Here is a 23,142-nt window from a genome sequence, read left to right on the forward strand (position 1 = left end):
CCATGAATATTCAAACCCTAGAGCACTAATTTAAATCTAGGGTTCTCAAATTTCAGTGGCCAAAGTGACAAATACAATTCCATTTAAACTTGAAAATGTATCAGATTCAGTCATGGGAGAGAGGCTCAGTGTGTTCGATTTGTGCAAGAGAAGACAGAGTCCATCCATGGAGAGAAGAAGAGGGAATATGCGAGAGAGAAGAGATAACTTACATATAAACAGTGTGAAGGGTGTGAGAAGAGAAGAGAAGCTACCGTCAAGGGTGGTAAACAGTGCGAGAGTGGGCCTCCACGAAAGAGGGCAATCGAGAGTGGAAGAGAGGAACAAGCGGGACCAACAATAAGAAATGAATGGGATGGTTGATTGGGGATGTACAGTGGTTCTCCAAATATGGAGAACGACTGTAGCTCCCCTAAATGAAATTCCTAATTTAGGAAATGAGATGGAAATGAGCTTTTCAGCTTCCCCCAATTTTTTTCCCTAAATTTTAGAGATGATAGTAGTTTAGGCATCCAGATGGGAATGCTCTAAGTTCTTTTTCTTCCTTTTTCGTACACTAGCCTATGCATTTATCGCAAGCAACTTTTTTTTTCTCTCTCTCTCACCTCTCTCTTGCAACCTTTCTTTTCTTTCTCTCAACTTTCTTTTCTCAACTCTCTCTTGCAACCTGGCTCTCAATGTCTCCATCAAAACCCCAACTTCACTCAGTTGCAGCAGATCTTCTCTCATCTAGGCATTGATTTTTGTTTTTCTCATGTAATTTTATTCTTTAATTGTTTTTGTTTTGTTAAGCATCATTAATAACAAGTTAGTAAGTTGAAAAGTACTTGAATGATCAGCAGTTGATGCAGAATGGTGGGCTGAAATGCCACCCCCAGTAACACTTCTAGTATTTCTCAACCATTCTGGAAATAATGTTGGTTCACTTCTTTCCATAAGGAGCATTGAACAAGAGAAGAAAAATGGAACTCAAGAGGTCCTTCGTCAAACCCAAGCTTAATAGTATCTATTTTTCAATCAAGAGAAGAAAAATTTTCGCAAGTGAGAACCCAAAACATGAGAACGAATGCAATGTCAAGAAAATTGTATTGAAGAAAAAAGCCTATGTACATCTCCATCTTTAATTAAAGATTGATATCTAGCCGTTGGTGACATTTTTTTAGGATGTTTTAAATTAGTCGTTCAATCCATGCTCGTACATAAACACTCGGACTTGATTAGAAAAAGAGAGGGAATGATTACAACATATAAAATTGATAGAGAGAAAATAAACGAAATGGAGAGAGGGAGGGAGAAAGAAATGACAAATTTTATTAACAGTTTAAATGGGGGCGCGGGTTGCAAGCCGGTTGCACCAGGCGGTTGCAACAAGTATTTTTATAAATACACATCTTTTCACAATATTTTACACAATAATGTTTTAAAATAAAGGTTAATTTTGTAAAGTAAGTAATATCATTTTATCAAAATATCCTTATTTTATCACATGTATTGTAAAATATATTGTAAAATATGTTATGTGGATATCATTACTCTTTTAAGCATTCAGGATTTATTAATTGTGATAAGTTAGTTCCCCCTCAAAAAATCTCTCCTTTTATCCCTTTCTTTTCCTACCCCACAGTTACTTTAAAAGTGAGACCGGTCTTAGTTTTCGATCCGGGTACGTTTGAAAATCAAACCAAATTCAACTCATCTTAACTCATCATTATAATTTTTTTAAATTTTAACACAAAAAATAATAAACAATTCAACTTTTTCAAATTCTAAAATAATAATAATATTAAAAAATAATATTTTATCATCTTAACTCAACTCAACTCAGTTCAACATTCAAACGCAATAGTTAGGCAGCTATCAACGACAATGACCCTTGAATCTATATCATATCTTGTAGCCACTCTCTCTCGCTTGCCCCTCATGTCCATTGCTTTTAACAAAGCTCAGCTCAGCTCACCTATCAAACAAACCCAAACCGTTCAATCTAAGCCATGTTCTTCAGCTCATAGAGAGCGTTTAACACAGGGCTAAGGCACCTTAGTTAGTCGTTATGGTTTGCAAGCAAAATGATCCAAGGGTCTAAGAATGATGGATGGATTGCATCACTGTCAATGGTCTGCTAGGGGATGTTTTTTTGGTCCACCCCCTTCAAACAAAAAGCATTTACAGTTTACAGGGTGTGAACATTGACTGTAGAATTTAATTAATGCAGGAAAATCATATTTAGGTGGGAGGTAACCGACAAGAACAGACAACATTAATTTTTTTTGTTTTCATGATAGACTTGAAATTGCAGCATGATTTTTCTTTGAGAAGTATATTGGAAGAGAAACACAAACTCTCTCTCCATTCTTTCTCCAAAAGAGTTCGTGCTCTAGGACTAGAAGTCGGTGTCTTGGAAAACTATATTTGAAATAAAAGTTCAGAATTCTATAACTCTATTTATATCAAAAATAAAGTTAAGTGCCTTAAGCTCACAATTAAATAAATAATAGCGACAACAATAATAAAGTGCCTTATTAATACATGTATGTAGGTGGTGAAATATATATATATATATATACATATATATAATTTATAAATTTGGACAAATGCTAGCCTGTTGCTAGCATGAATCTTGAAACATATATCATCCTATACAAATATTAAAAGTAACTCTACGTACAATCAGAAAGTGCGTAAACGTCACATAATCACTTTGAAAAAAAGTATGGTCTACTATTAAAAAATTAATTTTTTTATATAGATCTCATATTTTATTCACTTTTTTTAAAGCGATTACACAACAGTTATATAATTCACAATTACAAATATTTTTCCTCAAATATTAATCATTACGATTTTCTATCGCCTCTGGAAATTAAACGCCTTGATGGAGAAGGCAAAGATGAATCCAAAGAGCACTGCAAACCCAGCAACCACAACTGCCACAACTCCCAGAAAATCATGCCTGAATCCCAAATAACTTCTCAAATATTCTTCCACGGTCTGACCATTGTCCTCCAGTCGGTCCTGTACGTCTCCAAATTGTGAAACAACTAGTCCATACAAAGTCCAAGCAACTGGGCATGCCCAGTAGTACCATCTCCACCATATTGGAATCCTCTGTTTTTGGCAGAAAAAAAGGAGTTATGTATTGTTATGTAAATCTGTGCTGTTATTATAAACCGCAGATCAAAAGTTGCAAATACTTACAGTTCGTGGGACGATGAATCCTGAAAACAGGTTCCATATGGTATAGAATGCTGAGGATACTATGGAAGCAATATGGTGGTTTGGTGTAAAAGCCACACTCATCATGCCATAGAAGGTGAAGTAGAGCAATGTGAAGTACATGAAAAACATATACCAAAAGAATTTGGCTACCGTCCATTCGAATCCAATCATTGCGTAAACTATAATGCCATATACTGCAGATTGCATGAAAACATATGGGAGCTCAATTGCAACCTGGAGGTACATCAGATGAGAATTTTATTATTACCTTCTAAGAAGTTATTGAGTTTTATATATGAATATGTGTGGAATATATGAACCTAGTTTACCTGTCCAAATGCATAAGGCAAGGCTGAATACATTCCAGCAGCTCTTTCTCTGTAGAAGACAGTTCGTTCAACAGCCACAACAGGTTGCACAGATGAAGAGTTTTGGACACCAAGGAAGAGAACAGCAGCATACATGGAACCCATCGCATTGAATAAATCTATTGTCGTCTTGCTGCAATTTAAAATGTAAAGGAAAATTAAAATGTTGCAGTGATGTGAATGAATCGTTAATAGAGAGAATAAAATGTTTTTTTTTCCCGAGTTTTCCGGTAAAAAAACTTACGTCTTGGAGCCAAGGTCCCAGAACATTGTCCCAAATGTCAAGGCTATGAATACTGTGAAGAGAAATCTCACGGCTGTATATGGTGGGTTACGCCAATAAGACAAGCGTTGTTTCCACAGGCAAGCCATGCATTGAGTCCAAAATGACTGCGAAAACTGAGTCGGGAAATAGAGATCCTTTGAAGCTGGAGCAGGCTTGCTCAACTCTGCAATCAATGCTTTGTTCCTCCTGAGACATATGCCACACAGCAGAAAAAGTTTCAGCCAAAACATCTAAGTTCTCAATAATGACAATGATCTTATACATAGATCCTCAAGATGGTAGGCTTTTCTTTTTTCTTCTTTTCAGTCATATTATGTGGTGAACCAATTAAACATTGAACATACCTGTATAGGTCTGAGTTTTTGTACAAAGTGGTAAAGTCTACTCCCAAAGCAAGTTCTTCCGCTGGAGTCGTAACTTCCAACATCCAAGTTGCTGGATTATAACCATCTTTAATTTTTCTGACTCCTTCCATGTTCTAGAAGCCAAAGAAAGGTATGTGTGTTAGGAATTTACAACATATATCCAGATTTATGGACGTTTGGAAGTCTTTATTTTTTCATTTCTGTAGCATCCTACCTCAAAATACTTGATAAGATGGCTAGAGTGGTGACCCAACGGCCCAACGTATATCTCTTGTCCTCCACGCTTCATTAGGAAAAGCTGCAATTCATGTTTTTATATATACATCATTCTCAAGTCTACAAGAGAATCAACAAATGTTCACCTAGCTCTCTGCAGATTATTTATAGTTCTCACCTCATCAAAAGCTTCAAATATATCAATGCTTGGCTGATGGATTGTGCACACAACAGTTCTTCCTGTGTCTACCGTGTTCCTAACTGTTCTCATGACAATTGCAGCAGCTCTTGCATCTAGACCTGAAGTTGGCTCATCCATAAATATTATGGAGGGGTTAGCCACAAGCTCGACTGCAATAGTGAGCCTCTTGCGCTGCTCGGTAGAAAGACCATTCACACCGGGCAACCCAACTAGTGCATTCCTCAATGGGTTCAGCTCCACAAGCTCCATGACTTCCTCAATGAACATCTGCAACCATGTGTGATCAGAATCATGAATCCAGATTTCGGGTAATGGTATTCAAACTCTTTATGGCAAGTTCAATCATCTTTTATCATCATATCATGCCGTTCATAATCTGACTATGCACGCACGAGAGGGTGCAACTTTAATAGTGCTCATTGCCTTATTCTCTGCCATGTCAAGAGAAGCAAGCTCAAATTTGACGTGTGTGTGCGCGTGTGTACTTGGGCAAGAATCTCCGTACTCCAGCATGAGCACAAGCCATATTGTCAACTGCCCTTAAAGAAATTAGAAATAGGAACAAAAAAGCAAAACAGAGTTGTCTTTTAGATACCAACCTTTCTTGTTTCCGAATCAACATCAGAGGACAAGCGGAGCCATGCTGAATAGACCAAGGACTCATACACAGTAACATGAGGAGAATGAATGTCATTTTGCTCACAGTACCCAGAAATTCGAGCAAACGTTTCTTGCTTCTTTGGGTACCCCGAAATTGTGATGCTCCCCTCAATATATCCACCAGTTTTCCTACCAGCCAGCACATCCATCAGAGTTGTTTTACCAGCACCGCTTACACCCATCAGAGCTGTGAGAACACCTGGCCTGAAAGCCCCACTCACACCCTTCAGAAGCACCAATTTATCCTCAAGAACACCCTGCTCCTTCATTTCCTGCATGTTCAGTTGAAGAAAATGAGGTCTCAAGTTCTCTTGTATTGACCTTTCGACTTAAGTATTGTCCTGAAACTTTTTCAGTTCCAGTGTTCCAGAGATATATGATTAAGTTACCTGTGGCATGTCAACAGAATACATAATGTCATCAAAGGTGATTGAATGTTGTTCAAATGGAAGGACCATTCCTCTTTTTCCGTTACGACTAGCCTCAATTTCAAATGAGGACCTGGTGGAGGTACTTCCTCTCCTACTGTCTCGTCCACTCCCTGCATGTCAATTAAGTTCAATAGGAATCTAGGAGTAGTATGAGCTATTTAAATATACATATGTGTGTGTGTCTAAGCTGTAATAAAACTATTGACGCTCAAAAGTCACCATGCATATTTGCAGCGTCTTACCTATAGTTCTACGATGATGACTTGAGCTGTTTTCTCTGCGTGTTAACTCTACGCCTTCTCCTGTCCTACTCCCCTGTTCATCGCTTTCAGGTTCGTCTGATCTTACAGTCTGTGACTTCCCGAATGCTGCACCGTCAAATATAGTACACTATCAATACAAAAGCTACTACATTTAGAAGGCCTAAAAGTGGAAAAGATGGAAATACGCACGGTTAAGATAAGCGAGGGAGAAGGTGAAACCGATGTTGAATAGTATGATGAATCCAAACGATGCTCCCACGCCTATCCAATACCAATATGCTTGTGGGAAGAACCCGCGCGACTTCATCACTGTAACTCCCAGTGGTTCGATTGTGTTTGGGAGAACCTTTAAAGGTCAAATTTAATCAAACATTAGCTTTATTTCAAGCGGTACAGATCATAATTGTTCAAAAGAAATAGTTCAAGAAATTACCTTTTTCCAATTGTCTCCCAGGAACTCGTTAACTAATATTGCATTTTGGCCGTACATCAAAGGCGACATCCAGTAACCCCATATCCACCATTTCTTTACATCGTCTGTAGAAGCAAAGCAAAGTGAAGAAAAGGAGCATTCTTTAATGTATATTGCATATACCGGGGAAAAAATGTTAAAAAAACTAATTTCTCAGTTCAAAATATCGTTACCTCTGGAGAGGATAAAGCCACCCAAGGCAAAGAGCAAGAGCAGTGCAAATGACCCAAAAGTATTAGCAACAATCATGTCCCTACCCATTGCTGCAATAAATCGGAAGAGTGCAGAGGCCATCTGGTTCACAAGTACTAGCAAAAAGTATTGCCTAAACAACCTGCAATACATACATTTCCAAATATTAGGAAACACAAACTCGGGTAAAACAGTTTCCAAATGTGCAACAAATTCGTTGTACATACCTCCCGACATTCGGATCAAATCCAATGACATAGTAGGTCATGAAGACCCAGACAGAAACTTCCAAAAAGGTTATTGGGATTTTAAGGATCCATGTTGGAAGAGCATATACCCATGAAGGATAGAATAGGAGGTCCCTTTGCTTGTAAAAAACAGGAAGCTTTACAATGGTCATGGGCAACTCTGACATTCCATTAAACATAATCATAACCACTGTGAAAAACAAAGCACCCAAATAGATATTTCCATCGGTTGAATCACGACGAGGCATCTTCGTCCGTAGGAAAATTGTCATTGCAATCAGTGCCATAAGGAAAAGCTAAAAAGCAGGGACGAAAGCAGAGTCAATATCCTGTTTTGCAGAAAAATGAAAGCAATACCAAGTAAAATTTAAACTTACTTGTGATAGCTTGAAGACGTAAACAAACGAATTCCTCTTCATCAGTAAGTATTCTCTTGAGAAGGAAGCTTTTAGCAGTTCCTTCTTACCAACACCATACGTTTTGGTTGTCAAGGCAGCTGGGTGACTTTTTGTCTTGTCATATGGAGCTGAAAGTTCATCTCCTATTCTTCTTCCCACATGGAATGATTGGAATGCCTCAGCAAATTCCCTTACTGCGACAAAACTGTAAGGCGCATCTCTGCGTGCCCAATACTGCTCCTGATCCTTCCTTGATGTCATCTGTGACCAAATGATCAGAAACAAATAACAGCCATGAGATTCCACATGTAAGGCTCGCCATCCAAGACTTGTTGCTGAGGTTCTTCTGCTAACTCCATACATTTTGCTTTGTCCAAACTATTACTTGCCCATTATTAGTAAGAATGAGACCATCAAAATCTAGATTTACACTAACCTCTTGCAGAAAGTCAGCCACACCTTTCCTGTCAGGACATTTAAATCCCATGGATTCAAAAAATTCGAGAACGTTTTCACGGGGTCCCTGGTACACAATATAGCCATCGGAGAGGAGAATAATGTCATCAAAAAGATCGTAAGTCTCCGGTGCTGGCTGCAGTAGAGAGATGACTGCTGTCCCATCCAGAATCTGAACATACTGCCTGAGCGAATTAACAATTTGGAAAGTTGTCGAGCTGTCCAATCCGGTAGATATTTCGTCCATAAACAATGCCTTCGCTGGTCCGACTAGCATTTCCCCTGTAATTTGACTTACGCAGATTATCATACAGGCAACTCATATCAAAGAAAGTGAATATCATTTCCCGTGCAATTTTGTGTACCTGTCGTTACACGCTTCCTTTGACCACCAGAGATACCCCTCACCATTTCATCTCCTACCATGGTATCAGCACACACTTCTAAACCCAAAACCTGAAAGTTCGAGAAAGCACATTAAAGATACTGAAGGATATGATTCCCTAAATCCTGATAAGTAATGATCATTTTCTAAATGCAGAACTCAAACGGCAAATGAGCAATATTATTACCTTCAATATATAATCTGTCGCCACATCAGCCTCCTGGCCTTCAGTTGTTGCAGCCTGATATATCAGAAGCAAATAGAGAACAGAAAGCCATCATCACTTACTGTGAAACTTTATTATGTTAAAAATCAAATTAATTACTACTCAATAAAAAATTGACCAAAAGCCTCAGTCATGCTAAAGATTACAGTTCCAAGCAGTGTTTGTGGTATTAGTTCTGGAATCCTAGATATAATTAATGGCCAATAGCTTCTGACTCACCTTCATGTAGATATCGACATCTGGATCTGGTTTGATATTTGCCTCTTTTTCTCTTCTAGACAACTCTGCTAGCATATCTGCAGATTTCAAAAATATATAGTAGTCATTATTTGTATGTTACAGATTACTTGTGGAAAAATTTAATATTCAAGGAAAGCTAAAAAATGGAAATAGTGATCCCATAAGATAGTTTACTAACCATAGCGTGACCCGACCCCTTGGCACCTTGCTGAGAAGGCCAAGGTTTCCCTTACAGTCATTTCTCCAATATGGAGATCATATTGACTGATATAAGCCGCAGTTCTCTGAGGTACAAACTCTCTCATGTCATGGCCATTATAAGTCACCCTCCCAGAAAACTGAAATGACAAGTCGCGGTTTTCTAGTTAGAGATGAGATTGAAGTCAAGAAAGGATTGAAGCTGAAACGGTATTATTTTCACCTTTAAAGTTGGGTCAAGCTTTCCGGCTAGAGCTAGTAAGAGTGTTGTCTTCCCAGAACTTGGAGGACCCAATAGCAAAGTCATTCTGTCAATTACATATGCACAAAATGAAACATGGGTTTCAGAAATACAGTCTTAAATCTTAATATCCAGCATCCAATTCATGATTTCTGATGGGGATGTTTTCTCACCTCCTAGGCTTTATGACTCCAGTAACATCTTTAAGGATAGACAAATGTTTCTTTTGACTCGAAAGAATATGGAAGAAATTCAAGAACCCCTGCCGAGTGTAAATTCAAGAACAACTTAATTAACAAAAACGCTTCAAAATATATGAATGTGTCATGGTCATTAGTTCGCAAACGGTTACCTCCAGCATATTGACAGAGAAGTTAAAGAAGGTAGGCAAAGCTCTGCCTCCTACATGAGCCTCTGCCTCAACATTCACGTGCTCAAACCTGACTTCGATTGTTGGAAGATCAATCCCAACTCTGAGAGATTCCCGGAAACAAGAAAATCCGTTACGGTACTGAAGAAATTACGCACGAAAGCTAAGTACACTTGAAGAAATGCGTTAACTCCATTTCGTTATCACGAAAACTTCCGAAAAAAAAAAAGCGTAAATAATTGGCAGAGCTCTTACCTATCTATCCGATTCCTGACCTTCAACAAGAACTTCTCATTATCCTCGTCGGCTAATTTCACCAACCTCTCAAGCAGTTTCTTCCTTTCTTCTAATCCGAGATTCTGTAAATCGACTTCAATGGCCTCACCTCTTGAAGTAGTTAGTATACCTTTTCTTAGACGATCAAAAGTAGGAAGCTTCTCGAGGGCAGCCCACTTAAGAGCTTCTTCATCATCTTCTTCTCGCGAAGACATCGAGAAAACGTCCACAGCATTATTCCTCCAGACCGACGAATTCCGTAATCGTAAACTACCAGTGGCCCTGTAAAGGTCACTGTTATCCATTTTTAGAACCCTGAATAAAGATCACTGCGGCTAAAACACCTCAAACCCACCAAAACCCAGAAATATTTCTTCAGGATTTACTCGAACATGATATGGGTATAAATACCGAAGATATATAGCTGCCACAATTAACTGCAAAAGTCCACCCAACCCAGAATTGTATTCCTCTAGGCAAACCAGCCAAAGGTTTCAGAGTCTATGGACAGGAACCCACGCAACAATACGTAAGAATTATCCACTCTGCAGGGTAGGAGAACGCCAAAAAAAAAAAAACTGCTTAATTAACTACTCAATAAAAATATTAAAACTACTCAAAGCAATCCTAATAACACTGTATCTCTGGAAAAAGCTGATGAAAGACAGATCAGAATGTATGTATTTATGTATGTTGGTTCAGATTTTCACAACGAATATATATGCATGGTGAATGGGGTCTATACAGGGAGTACAAGTGAACCGCGTGGGAGGCTTTTGAAGTGCATCCACACTCCAGGTCCAGGAGCCAGCTTCTTAGTTCTTACGTGAAAACAAGACCCACACAAACAAAAAAGATAAAAAATAAAAAACAAAAAAAAATAGAAGAAGTTATCGCCATTTGTGGATGGTTCCTCAGTCTATAGACTGTGAGCGCAGGCGCCACCTTTTGTTGACCAATGTTTCAAATATGAAATGAATTTGTAAAGGTGTTAAATAGACCAATTCGTGTATGAATCTCGGTGTGAATCTGAAGGTATGAACTTGGAGCAGATGCGAACTGATTTGATTGGCTCCGTTTGGATTAAATTCGCGTATCTCATTTATAATATATTAACTTATATATTTAAAACTTATACCCACCATTACCTCTGTTACTAGACAATCCAAAATATCCGGTCAGCTTCTTGTTCAGTACGATCTGAATTTCTAGACCGACCACAAAAGTCCAGGAAGAGAGTTTAAACAGAGTAGATAATCATCTTCTCTAAAGACTTTTGATTTTTTTTTTTTTTTTTAAGAAAGTAATGAAACGGAACTTGGGCAATAAGCAACAAATAATTTTGGATAGGTAACATGACAGCCAGCGGGGAAAGGATAGTTTGTTGGGTTAGATAGTTCAAAGAAATATAAAACAATTTAGATCCCCCTTTTCTTAATATATAATTCGGTGCTATAGTTTAATTGGATCACGGACGGCTGCCTGCATTTTAATTTATTTATTCAATGCTGAATTATAATATTAACCAATTAATTGTAATTTATTACAGAATCAATAACTTCATGAATGACCCTATCACTCTTCAATTATTTTTAATTTTTAATGATTTAGTACACGTATCTTAATATTTTATTTTATTTTTTTATTATTTCTTATTAAATTATTCTTTGTTTGTATGTTTCTAGAATATATATATATATATATATATATATATATAATAAGAATGACGGACCTCACACCGCTATTTTATCAGTCCCCTCCTCGGTTTGGTTGAAAAAACATGAACCTGGATCTAATTTCTTGAATCGATTTTTTTTTTTTATTCATTATATTTGTAACCTTGATCTTCTCCAATTTCTTAAAAGAATTATATAAAAATAATCTTACAAATTGACGTGATTTCATTTGATCCGTTACTTGATAATAAAAATAACTTTATAATCTAACGAACCACATCAAGTCACGTCAATTTATGAAATTACTTTTGTTCAATCTCTTTGTGGCCAGAATATTTCTCTTTCTAATTTTGTCAAAATGATTACATCAATAGGGAACATTAAAGTACTGGAGGCTGGACATGTAAATTAAAGGCTCGAGTCAACCAGCTTTTAACTTTCGACAGCAGCATCAACGTCCAAATATGGTACATACTTAGAACCAGCTCGAGTCAGTATTTGTCAAGTTTGGTAAAGTGGTGGAGCTTTTACGACAATAAAGAGGTACATAAATGTGGAAACCAGCATGAAAAAAGATAAATCGATATGGCTGGGAAAACATGTTTTTTTTTTTTTTTATAAGTTGGATGGGAAAACATGTTTCAGTAATTACTCTTTCAGAAAAGCAGCATTTCTTATATAACAACAGTAAGCAACCAACATAACATCTACTTTTGATGTTTGTCTACAATAAAATATTCTTCACATCATTTGAGATATTTTCATCTCATTCTACATCATTGCCCTCTTTCTCAAGAGCGGTCTTACCATTGATCCCGGAAACAAGCTCAGCTTCAACTGTTTGAGAAGGTAAGCGCTCGTACATTCTGAATCTTGATGGAAGAAGCTTACAACGACCCAAAGTAAGAGTCTGCCTAAGCTTCTCATAATTCCACCTTTGCTGAATATAGATAGCAATTGCAAGAATAATTGCTGTCACCGGTATCGCAATATCGCCAAACTTAGAGTAAAAATCAAAACTTGGGTTGACAAACTCATAATCCTCAGCAAAGTATGGATTACGAACGGGAGCTCTTACATAATCATAAATGTGGGGGAACAGTCTGACAGCTGTGATTCCAATGAAATAGAGTTTCCTGAGTGGTTTACAATCAATCTGCCACACAAAATTGCCAATAAGTTGGGGGAGCAGGAAAAAATCTTGAACGAGACCCACATATTCTTCTAGTACTGTTTCCCATTCCTGCAGCAAGTGGGAATTTCTTTCCAAGATTAGAATATGTGTTTTTGCCCGGAGAGATCTCTGGCTGGTCTTCCTACTATGAATGATTAGAACAATCATGAACCCGATCACATGGATGCTGAAGGTAGTAATAAGTATCCGCTTATCACTGGGGACACGGTGCAGTTCTAGAGGGGGGGCTTGTGTTAATAATCTAATGCGAGATTTCCACACCTTCTGGCTAAGCCTTAAAGTCAATATAAATGAGACCATTACAAGAAGCTTCACCGTGTAATCAATCATATGGAACCACTGATTATTCTCGAGTTCATAAGATTGCATCTCATAAGAATCGGAAGCCATTCTCTTGAAAAGAGCTTCTGCCCCTGTGATCAGAGGAAGGCTATAACCAAGAGCTTGGATACCTAGCATGACAAGAGACATATAAGGAACAGAAACCAAATTATGCTTCATGTAAAACAGCTGGCTTGAAATGCAAGCTATTGCTAATGAAAGAGTCAAAATCCGGAGAATTCCCTCAACAGCCCTATGAGACAGGATGTCTTCCCGCTGCTTCCTGTACATAACCGGAAATGTTTGGAGCTTGATTGTACTAAAGTGGAGGGGGTCATCTTCATTCCTTTTGCTGTTAATGGAAATCCTTGCCGTTGGATCCACTAACCAACGAGCTGTAGTGGGAGGGTACGACACCACCACCTCAATTAAACAGTCCATCCCAGCTTCAAGATCCATGCTTGCAAATAAGATCTTCCAAGAGGCTCGGACATCCCTGCAACCAACTAGATACATCTTCCCAACATGTGGATCATAAAGACCCTCCAAGAAAAGCACAGAAAAATTGTTATAAGCTTTTCCAGTAAGTGTGAGTTGTGCTGATACATTGAGAAGGAGCTGCTTTTCGGTGTATTCAGCCTTTGTGTGGTAAGGAGTCTCCTCTTCTGTGGTGGAACCATTGGACCAGTAGCGCCCAAACAAGGGACCAACTGAAAGAATTTCCAGTTGAACTTCAGTCTTTGGCAATCGAGGACTAGGAAATGGATCAGGAACTGCAGAGACATGAAGGGTGAGATCTTCTGAGAGAAGCGAAAGACTCACTAGGAATGCCTCTGTGTCTTCCAGTTTGGGGAAATGAAGCAAAGATTTCTTGATGACAGTTCCAAAAGTGAAGGGCTCATTCTCTTCTAGGATAGTACCAGCTGCATCAAGTTTTGAGTAGCTGTAATATGGATGGGAGGCTTTAAAATAATTCCACAACTCCGTAGGCTGCACTATCTTTTCAAATGACAATGGGAAGTATGATGCATTGTTCTTATCAAGGCTGGAAAAACTCCCAAAAACAATGCTTCGTTGCTTTATGGAAAATGAGATAGGTACGTACAAACAGATCCGGGAAGTACAGCCAATCCCTTCACTGCCAATGAGTCCAAGGCAGCCAACCATGCAAAGCTGCCCACTGGAAGACTTCCAAATACCCTCAGCAGCAACAGTCATGTTGCTAACCCCAGACCTCACTGCTGCAGTATACTGATTCTCCAATGGAGGAACAGCTCTAAACACAGCTGAAACCATTACAGAACTGACATTTCCCCGTGCAGCTTTTTGCTCACACTTTAGATTCTGGATATAGATTTTAACATCTTTGAAACCTCCATCTGTTACTTTAATCTCCTTATCCGATATATATGGACCCAGCTTACTGCAAAATTCATCTGTACCATTGCATCTCCAGTTTGGCACAACTGTGAAAGCTTGGTCCCGAGTAACTTCTTCAAGTATTTCACAAAAATGAGAACCTTTATAGACACTAACGCCACCATTCATCAAGCTATCCTGGAATGGGTATTGATCACACGCTTTGGACACAATCTTTTCAGAAGCAAACTCATAGTCCGTTGACGTGCCCAGCTGGGACAAAATTTGAACCTCGTCAAAGTACTTGGGGTTGGATTTTGGGTTTAAACTTCTCATTTCCCCTCGGATCACCCGGCTTGTCAATGTGAATGTCATGGGAAAGCGAAGAACCAGCAGAATTCGATCATCTTGCAAAAGAGGAGGCTGGTCATAACGCGGAATAGAAACCTTCACCCATTCCCATGGATCGATAGTATTGGGCTCCCTAGATGGCAACATTGCACTCCCCAACAAGCACAACACTCTTTCCCCACCATTTTTCTTGGATTCGGTGTAAATCCCTTCAAAGGCAATAGAGAGCTGGGAATGACCGGGCCATATCTGAAAGTGTGGATTTCCATCAAACCCACTATCCGTAAATGAACCATCTCGTGTTATGCCCATACTTAACAACCCACTGACACTCACCGACTTCCTAGATCGACGAGTATGATCAACATCCTTTACCCAAAAAGAAACCAAATTTAATGGATCCGGAGTATCAGATGAATTCTTTGGAACTTCTCTATCATCAAATGGCATAATTGGAGCCTTACCAACCTCCTGACTCCAATCCCCATTAATAAAAAAGAGCTCCTTTTTAACACTATAAACCCTGCTTTCTTCAGGTCTCAATTCAGAGGCAGAAGATAGAACAGAAGCACATTCTTTTTTCACTTCGTCTATTCTATCATAATTGTAGTTTATGGGATCTGCTTCTAGGAGTTCTGGATTTGCATAACCAAATCCGAAAAACAATCCACACACTGACCAGACAATAAAAGCAAAAGATGCAACTTTCATGATTCCAATTGCTCTGCCAGAAATTTCTATAAAACTAGTTCAGTTTTTGCAACAGAAATCACAAGCATAAACATGAACGTAGCTACGTAATTCGTTCCAGATGACCATGAAGAAGATCAGAGTAAATGAGAGAAAGGTCAAATCCAAGTTCATAGTTTGGATGCGTATGGAGTCAAATTAATTTGACATTTTGCTTGAGGAAGGCTAACCTGAACTTGGAATTGTTCCTTTGTGTCTTGTTGCTTAGATATCTCTGAATCGGAACCCCACTTTGCAGAACTCTGGATCTTAGGCTTGTAAAACCGTTCGGTACCCGTTAGAACTTTATCTCGGAGTCTGGATCTTGGGGAGACCGTGGAAGAATGAAGTTGAAGCGGTTCTGGTGCAAGCGTCCATTGTCTTTACATGTCCACACAACTTCCCGAAGCGCGTGTGAATCGATCGAGCAAATGAGAAATTAAAGAGTGTAGCTATGAATATTTCAGTATTTCTTTTAATAATTCATCTGGACAGTAGAATATCATTCCGTTTAGATTTGGGAAATATTTTATTTCATTTTATATTATTTTATTATTATAAATTTTTTAAATTTTTACATAAAATATGATAAATAATTTAATTTTTTCAAATTTTAATTTAACTTTTTCAAATTTTAAAACAATAATAATGTTAAAAAATAATATTTTAACAATATTTTTTTCAACTTTTATCTTTTATCTAAAATCATTTCAAAATCTAAACCAACCCTAATTCAATTGTGTTGATTGAACAACTAATTCCTAATTTATGAAGTTGATCGATATGAAATTCCTTTACTTTAATAACTTTTTTTCTATAAACAGTAGGAATGAAACTATCTAATTCAAAATTTAATATTATCTGATATATTTATTCTTAATCAAGCTAGCTCGAAATTAATATAATCTTTTATACTTGACCTAGTTATAATATACTCAGCATTGAGATATCTTTTCTACACTAATAGTAATATGGTCCTATAAGAATATTATGACTGTCCATTTAGAGGTTTTTTTAAAATAACCATTCAAAAAGCTTCAATAGAACTGATAAAAAAATAAAAAATAAAAAATAAAAATTTCCCATTTGGTTTCTCAAAAATTAATATTGATTTGAGACATTCATCATCACATAGTACAAATACTCCATTTAGGTCTATTGAATTTTGTAGATAATATGATTAATATCTCTGATCCAAATAAAAAGAATGAAATCCAATTTTACATTATGTTGGGCGGTTGTTACTTAATAAGCACTTGGCAGACTGCTTGGTGGGATGTCGTGGTCGACACGGACTTTCTAACGCGTGGGCAGTATGTTTTGAATATTTCCGAGGATAATTTAGTCATTTCAAGTTGCCTTTTTAAAACTCGACCAATCGTGACTCGTGACACTTGCGTTTTTTGTTTTTAAACGTGAGGATAGTTTGGGTAGAATAATTTGTTGACAGACAACCCAACGTAGTTCACAAGTAATCGAGAATCAACACCGCTATACTCTCGGGAAGTGGAAAGAATATAAAATAAATTACATAATATTAATTTTGCATTCAACAAATATTTTTTTTATTTTTTTACTTTTTCCTTCACCATTTTTTTAAAATTATTTAGATATTTAAAAAAAAAATCATATATTCATTTAAAAATATTCACTTAATCATCAAGTAAAAAAAAGTGAAAAAAAAATCTGTAGAAGATTTCAGTAGAAATCCTATGTAAAACTAGTGTTTTCCTTTATTTTATGAATTTATGCTGGAGTCTACAAAAACTCTAGAAAATTCGACTCGTAGAGATGACCCATTTTATAGGGCAGCATGTCCGGTCTGGAAGCTTATTAAGTCCTAATTTTGGATGGCAAAAAGTCTCACGAATCTCATTCTATCTCAATTGTTTTTTTTTTTTTTTTTTTAGTATCTAAATATTATAAATACTTTTCAATTTTAGATCTTTTAATATTTTCATTTAATCATTATAAATTTTTTAAATTTTTAAATAAAACAAAAAAAATAATTCAATTTTTTCAAATGCCAAAGCAAAAATTATATTAAAAAATTATATTATAATAATATTTTAACTTTATAATATTTTTATTCAACTTTTTCTTTTTCATTTCTTAAAAATTTATAAAACATTTTAACTCAAACTATTTCACTATTATTTACAAACTGTTTAATTACTATTTACATATCATCTTATTGCATTATTTAAACAAGGATTAAGTTTACGAAAATGATGCTCCAACTAATAAAATGTACACACAAAATGTAGATAGTATTTTTTTTCTTAAGTATTTGTTAGTATTTTCTTTTTTAAAAAAGGATAATGCTACCAGTCTCGTTTAATAGTCTCATTTTAATTTCCCGCTTGACATGGATACCCCACTTGGCACGCTAACTTGATTTCTTTTTTTCACTTTTTGAAAGCCTAAAACAAAGCCCTCCCTGTTTTACTGTTTTACCCATTCCCTCCCTCGACTTCACAGGCAAACATCTCCCCTTCAGTTCACATTGCCCCGCACTATCCATCCCGCCCAGGTCTCCATCTCCCCTACCCCGACAAAGTCCCCTCCAGTTGACATTATCCCTGCCCCACACTACCCCTCCCTCGCAAGTCTGCATCTCCAACAACGTCCATTGCAAACCTACTCGACCTCATCTCTGAAGTCGTCTCTCACATCCTCCATCTCCGACTGGCCTCATTTCCTGAGTTCTTCGACCTCATCTCCCTTGCATTGGCTCTCATTCAGGTAAATCGATTTTTTTTTCCCGTGATCGATTTTTTTTCCGTTTCGCTTGAGTTTTGGTCATTGTTGTATTGTTGTATTATTCTGAGGTCTGAGATTTTTTTAGTTGTTTCCCCTAAGTTCTGAGACTCGTTATTGTGGTTGAGACCTCGTATACATGGTGAGATTAAAGGAGTGACTCTGTCAAGCACTAAGTGCTCGACAGAATGCCACAACAGAATTTGCTTGTGTATATTTGTATTATTAATGCCACAATAATTTATTAATGTATATATAGAAGTAGATTAATTACTTGAATTATGTGAATAAAAATCCAAACTCAACTTGGGTCAATCAGAAAGTTGTCCTCAAAATGCATCCATGTTTTATAGGAGTAGTTTAAACTTTCTACTGGACATGGTTTATCTAGTATAGAGACAGGTGAATAAAAATGCATCCATGTTTAATCTCTCTCTCTCTTTTTTTTTTTTTTAATACTGAGATTGAAACATTAGGTTGCGGTTTACCCCATCAAATCAAGAGAAATGACCAAAAATATTTTAATAGGCATACTCTATAAATTTGGGATAACACCCCGAATTTAAAACTATATAATTATATTTAGAGTGTGCCATTAATTATATTTAGAGTATTAAGAAATTTAGTACTAAAAGGTGATTTCACCAGAATGAAGCTGCGGTTCATTTTTATAAATATTGTGTACTAAATTTACGATTAACTTATTATAGACGTGTAGAGCTAAATTATAATGGTTATTCTAATGCACAACGGGTCACACTCCAAATGAATGCATTGTGAGCGGCATACAACAAAGTTAAGTTTGGACACATGCGCCAGATTTTTTTGCAACTCTTTTGACTGCTCATCACTCACAGGTAATGTAAAACTAAATTATTTTGGTAACCTTTTTAGTGAATTGCGTTGCTATTTTTAACAATTTTTTATGCCCCTATAAGGCAAAACTGATATTGGACACACGACGTATCTTCATCAGGACTTCAGTGCTTGGTAGACTCTATGCTAGTTCTGGGAGAGACCACTTTCTTTTGTGATTAATAGACCTGTTTCGATCATTAATTATACATTTTTAATGGTCTTTGAGTTGTTTAGATCATTAATTAAACATCAATTGAACCTATTTTTGAGATTTTATTGAACCTGCTTTTGTAACTCTTTGTTGATGTCAGCACTCATGGTTTTTCTCCCTTGATGTAAGCACTCGTGGTTTTTGTAACTCTTTGTTGATGCATTATCATAATCGTAATCATGCAATTTGGATTACAATAACAATACTGAACTGTGAAATGCATAGAAGTGATATTAAGGTATCTAGTACTACACGAAGTAATAAGATTACATGAAATTAACTTCATAGATTACATATTGCCTTAGAATTCTTCAAAAAACATGTCTATACAAAGCACACATGACATTGAAATTACTAAAACTACAATGACTCTCTCAACCTTTCTCTTGTGCCTCTCTATCTTTAATTCTAGTCGATGTCGAGTTGTTTGGACATCCATTGCTAGTTGTAGCTTTTGAAATCAAGTTTTTAAACGGTTGATTTTCTTCTCCCCATATGGTGGTATTTCCAGATCATACCAACAAAAATATTAGCAAGAATGTCCAACCTGTAAAACGAACCAACACATTAGCAAATAAGGATTACCATTCACTTCTTAGCAAATAAGAGTGAAATAACATACTCCAAAGTTTTGGCAATTGAAAAATCGACACCCGTCATTATCCTCCGTATGCGCAGTTCGTCTACATGCTTTAATACCACAAAAGCATATTAGGTATTCATTTTGCCAATAGTTCTTTGAGCAAGAGACATTGTTAATACTACTACGTGCTTCAGACATTGTGTCAATATTTATAGCCTCGTGTACAAATTGATGTTAACCCTGAAAATATCTAACTTCATGTAGGAAGAATGTATTTTATTCATCATGTGCATAATCAAGTTATGCATTAATGTGGAAACCTAATTAACAAAAATAGAACAAGAAAGGTAGAAAAATCCAACCAGCCAGATGCATTTTTTTATCACACACAAAAAAAACAAAGTTCATTAACAACCACAAGCTAAAAGAGTACCTGCTGAAATCTCCTGACACAAGTTAATCCAGTAAGTGCATGTTGACCAAAAAAAATACTAGCCTACATATGATAAGGACTAGAAAAAAATACCGGCCTGCACATAAGAGAGAGTGTGGAGGAATAATTACACATTATTTGTGGACAAAGTCTTAGACATATTTATAAGGAATGAACAATCCTCTCTTGTAGAACCAGTTTTATAAGATGAGTTAGGCCCAAGAATTTATTTAGTACGCCACTGGCCTCATTGCGATGCAAAACCCTAAAATCAGCCCGTCAAAGTGAAAGTTCTATAAAGCAAATAAAAAACAATCAGGATAATGAAGGTGCAAAGAAGTGACATAAAGGTAACTACTTAATAATGAGATTAGAATAAAAGAAAATAGGATGATATGTTGAGAAAATCATACATAAGGTTTTTGGTTAAAGACGTTTCTTTATTAGTACCTCACTCAATTTTTTTTTTTATTATTATTTTTTTTTTTGAATAAACCTCAATCAATTTAATAAAAGAAAAGGTGCAAGTGCGCTGCCAAAGTACATTAGGAGTATACATAGAAAAGCACCTAGTTGAGGAGAAAGAGAACAAGAATTTAGAAAATTACAAATGAAGAAAAACCAATTTCGTTGTGGATGCTGTAGCATTATCCTGTAGTCTTTGAAATTGTAGGCTAGTTTTTATTCCATACACACTAGAGCCATCCTCAATATGTTTGAAATTGCAGGCTAGTTTAGCAACAAATGCTTGTGGTTCTCGTAAGTATTTTCACAAACATTTTAGTTTCATTCCTTGTTTTGATAGTTGTATCCATCATTCCAATTATATTACCTACCTTAATACAATACAATGACTCATAGCAAGGATCATAACACACTCCTATCAAATAAACAGTTAAATTGTGTTAACAACAACTTGTTAAAAAAACCACAAAGAAATGCGTAACATTATAACGCGATGCAGGGGTTTACGGAGGTAAAAGAAAATTTTGATTTACCTGAATGAGGGCCAATGCAGGGGAGATGAGGTCTGAGAACTCAAGGAATGAGGTCGATCGGATATGGAAGGTGTGGGAGACGACTTCAGAGATAAGGTCGAGCAGGTCGAAGATAGGGACCTGCAAGGGAGGGGTAGTGCGGGGCAAGGATAACGTGAATTGAAGGGGACATTGTCGGGGGAGGGGAGATGGAGACATGGACGGGATGGGTAGTGCGAGGCAATGTGAACTAGAGGTGAGATGTTTGCCTGCGAAGTCGAGGGAGAGAATGGGTAAAACAGTAAAACAGGGAGGGCTTTATTTTAGGCTTTCAAAAAGTGAAAAAAAGAAATCAAGTTAGCGTGCTAGGTAGGGTATCCACGTCAAGCGGGAAAGTAAAAAAGGACCATTAAGCGAGACCTGTAGCATTATCCTTAAAACATACACAAGAATGCTTTTTAAAAAAAAAACATAACACTAATTGTACCCTTCCTGGTACCGATCCTCCATGCATATAGCATCATCCTTTTAGGCCTCCTTTGTTTTTATAGATAAAATGAGTTGAGTTGAGTTGAGTTGAGTTGAGATTAAAAATTGAATAAAATATTATTAGAATATATTTTTTTAATATTATTTTTATTTTAGAATTTGAAAAAGTTGAATTATTTATTTTATTTTGTATGAAGATTTTAAAAAATTATAATGATTAAATGAGATGAGATGAGATAAAAAGAGTTGAAAAATTTTGTTAAAACAAACTAGGCAAGTTTATATTTCTGGCTTAAATTCCAGTGCTTTCTGAAGAGTGAGCCATATCCTTTTGTGAAGGGTACAACACATAAATGTGCTAGCATACTTACGTCTTGCAATCTTGGTGCTGCAGTTTTTGTTGTTTTTGACGGGCTCCAGATTCTCTTACCAACTGCAATTTATGGCGAGTTATATTGGTTCCTGACATGTGGCACGTTAACCTAATCAAACCCTTTTCTAAGTGTATTGGCAATGGTCTAATTATTGTCAAGTCTAAAATTTAATTAGAATTTTAATTTTTAGCTATAATATCAATTTTTGATTAGGAGAGTCCACATTGGACTAGCCATTATAAAGTTAAAATAATAATATAATATTATATATATATTCTTTTCTTTTTTTTTTTATAAATACAATTTATATATTTCTTAGATCTTCATGCTTTATAGAAATAATATGTCTACTCTATCAATTAGTAAAAATAATGTACATACCATACATGTTTTACCATTCAAAGAGAGAGGGAAGTGATGAAATAATTAAATATTGATTTCTATTGTGAATAGTAGATAGCCATGTTTAGAAAGAACTTAAGATTTACTATTCATCAAGTCTTAAGCTTTGGACTATTGGCTAGTCTAATGTGGAGGCTTTTTCTCATATCTAACTAAAGTTTAGACTTGCATTGATATTTGACTAGTCAATTGCCAATGCTCTAAGCAATGAATCCAGTTTCATCATATGTAGAAAGGGTAGTGATAGGGTAGTAAAAAAAAATTTAAAAAAAAAAATCAAATCTAGCATATAGGTTGATGAAGAAATTTATGGGCCTAACTCATCTCATAAAACCGGTTCTACAAGAGAAGATTGTTCATTGCTTATAAGCATGCCCAAGACCTTGTCCACAGACAATGTGGAATTATTCCTCAACATCATCCCTCAAGTGTAGGTCAGTATTTTTTCTGGTCCTTATCACGGATAAGTAGTGTGGGCTCCCATTCGTTCTGAACTTGGCTTTGATACCATGAAGAAATTTATGAACCTAACTCATCTCATAAAATCGATTCTACAAGAGAGGATTGCTCATTGCTTATAAGCATGTCCAAGACCTTGTCCACAAATAATATGAGATTATTCCTCAACAGTAGCAATCCTATCATTATTATCATTATTATGTAGAAAACTCGACTCCTAGTGTCTGTCTTTTTCTCGGCACATCTGGTGTCTCTG

The 23,142-nt window shown here is 36.4% G+C and overlaps 2 protein-coding genes and 1 long non-coding RNA gene across 4 annotated transcripts; 1 reads left to right on the top strand and 2 right to left on the bottom strand.

The window, feature by feature from the left end:
• The first annotated feature begins 86 nt into the window (after window positions 1–86).
• On the top strand, window positions 87–23,050 carry LOC121262231. Its single transcript, XR_005940062.1, has 3 exons — window positions 87–97; window positions 3,782–3,791; window positions 22,714–23,050. It is a non-coding gene; the product is annotated as an uncharacterized LOC121262231 (long non-coding RNA).
• Window positions 2,534–10,031, bottom strand: LOC121261997 (pleiotropic drug resistance protein 1-like). The gene is made up of 24 exons (XM_041164448.1): window positions 9,689–10,031; window positions 9,416–9,536; window positions 9,237–9,325; window positions 9,046–9,130; window positions 8,803–8,962; window positions 8,604–8,680; window positions 8,346–8,399; window positions 8,139–8,229; window positions 7,754–8,055; window positions 7,297–7,578; window positions 6,899–7,215; window positions 6,653–6,813; window positions 6,441–6,544; window positions 6,197–6,353; window positions 5,987–6,112; window positions 5,703–5,854; window positions 5,253–5,585; window positions 4,630–4,920; window positions 4,450–4,533; window positions 4,215–4,348; window positions 3,829–4,056; window positions 3,546–3,717; window positions 3,196–3,450; window positions 2,534–3,105 (listed from the first exon to the last, which is right to left on the bottom strand). The coding sequence occupies exons 1-24, from the start codon at window positions 10,012–10,014 to the stop codon at window positions 2,845–2,847; spliced, it is 4,362 nt and encodes a 1,453-aa protein (XP_041020382.1). The 5' UTR covers window positions 10,015–10,031; the 3' UTR covers window positions 2,534–2,844.
• Window positions 12,040–15,776, bottom strand: LOC121257883. Of its 2 annotated transcripts, none has more exons than XM_041159151.1 (2): window positions 15,532–15,776; window positions 12,040–15,335 (listed from the first exon to the last, which is right to left on the bottom strand). In XM_041159151.1, exon 2 carries the CDS (start codon window positions 15,320–15,322, stop codon window positions 12,152–12,154), a length of 3,171 nt encoding a protein of 1,056 aa, XP_041015085.1. In that variant the 5' UTR covers window positions 15,323–15,335; window positions 15,532–15,776; the 3' UTR covers window positions 12,040–12,151. The 2 variants fall into 2 exon arrangements, with proteins under 2 accessions (XP_041015085.1, XP_041015077.1); XM_041159143.1 differs by having other exon boundaries at window positions 12,040–15,348.
• Window positions 23,051–23,142: the final 92 nt, after the last annotated feature.

Source organism: Juglans microcarpa x Juglans regia, chromosome 1D (assembly GCF_004785595.1).
Source record: "Juglans microcarpa x Juglans regia isolate MS1-56 chromosome 1D, Jm3101_v1.0, whole genome shotgun sequence".
Taxonomy (NCBI): Eukaryota; Viridiplantae; Streptophyta; class Magnoliopsida; order Fagales; family Juglandaceae; genus Juglans; species Juglans microcarpa x Juglans regia.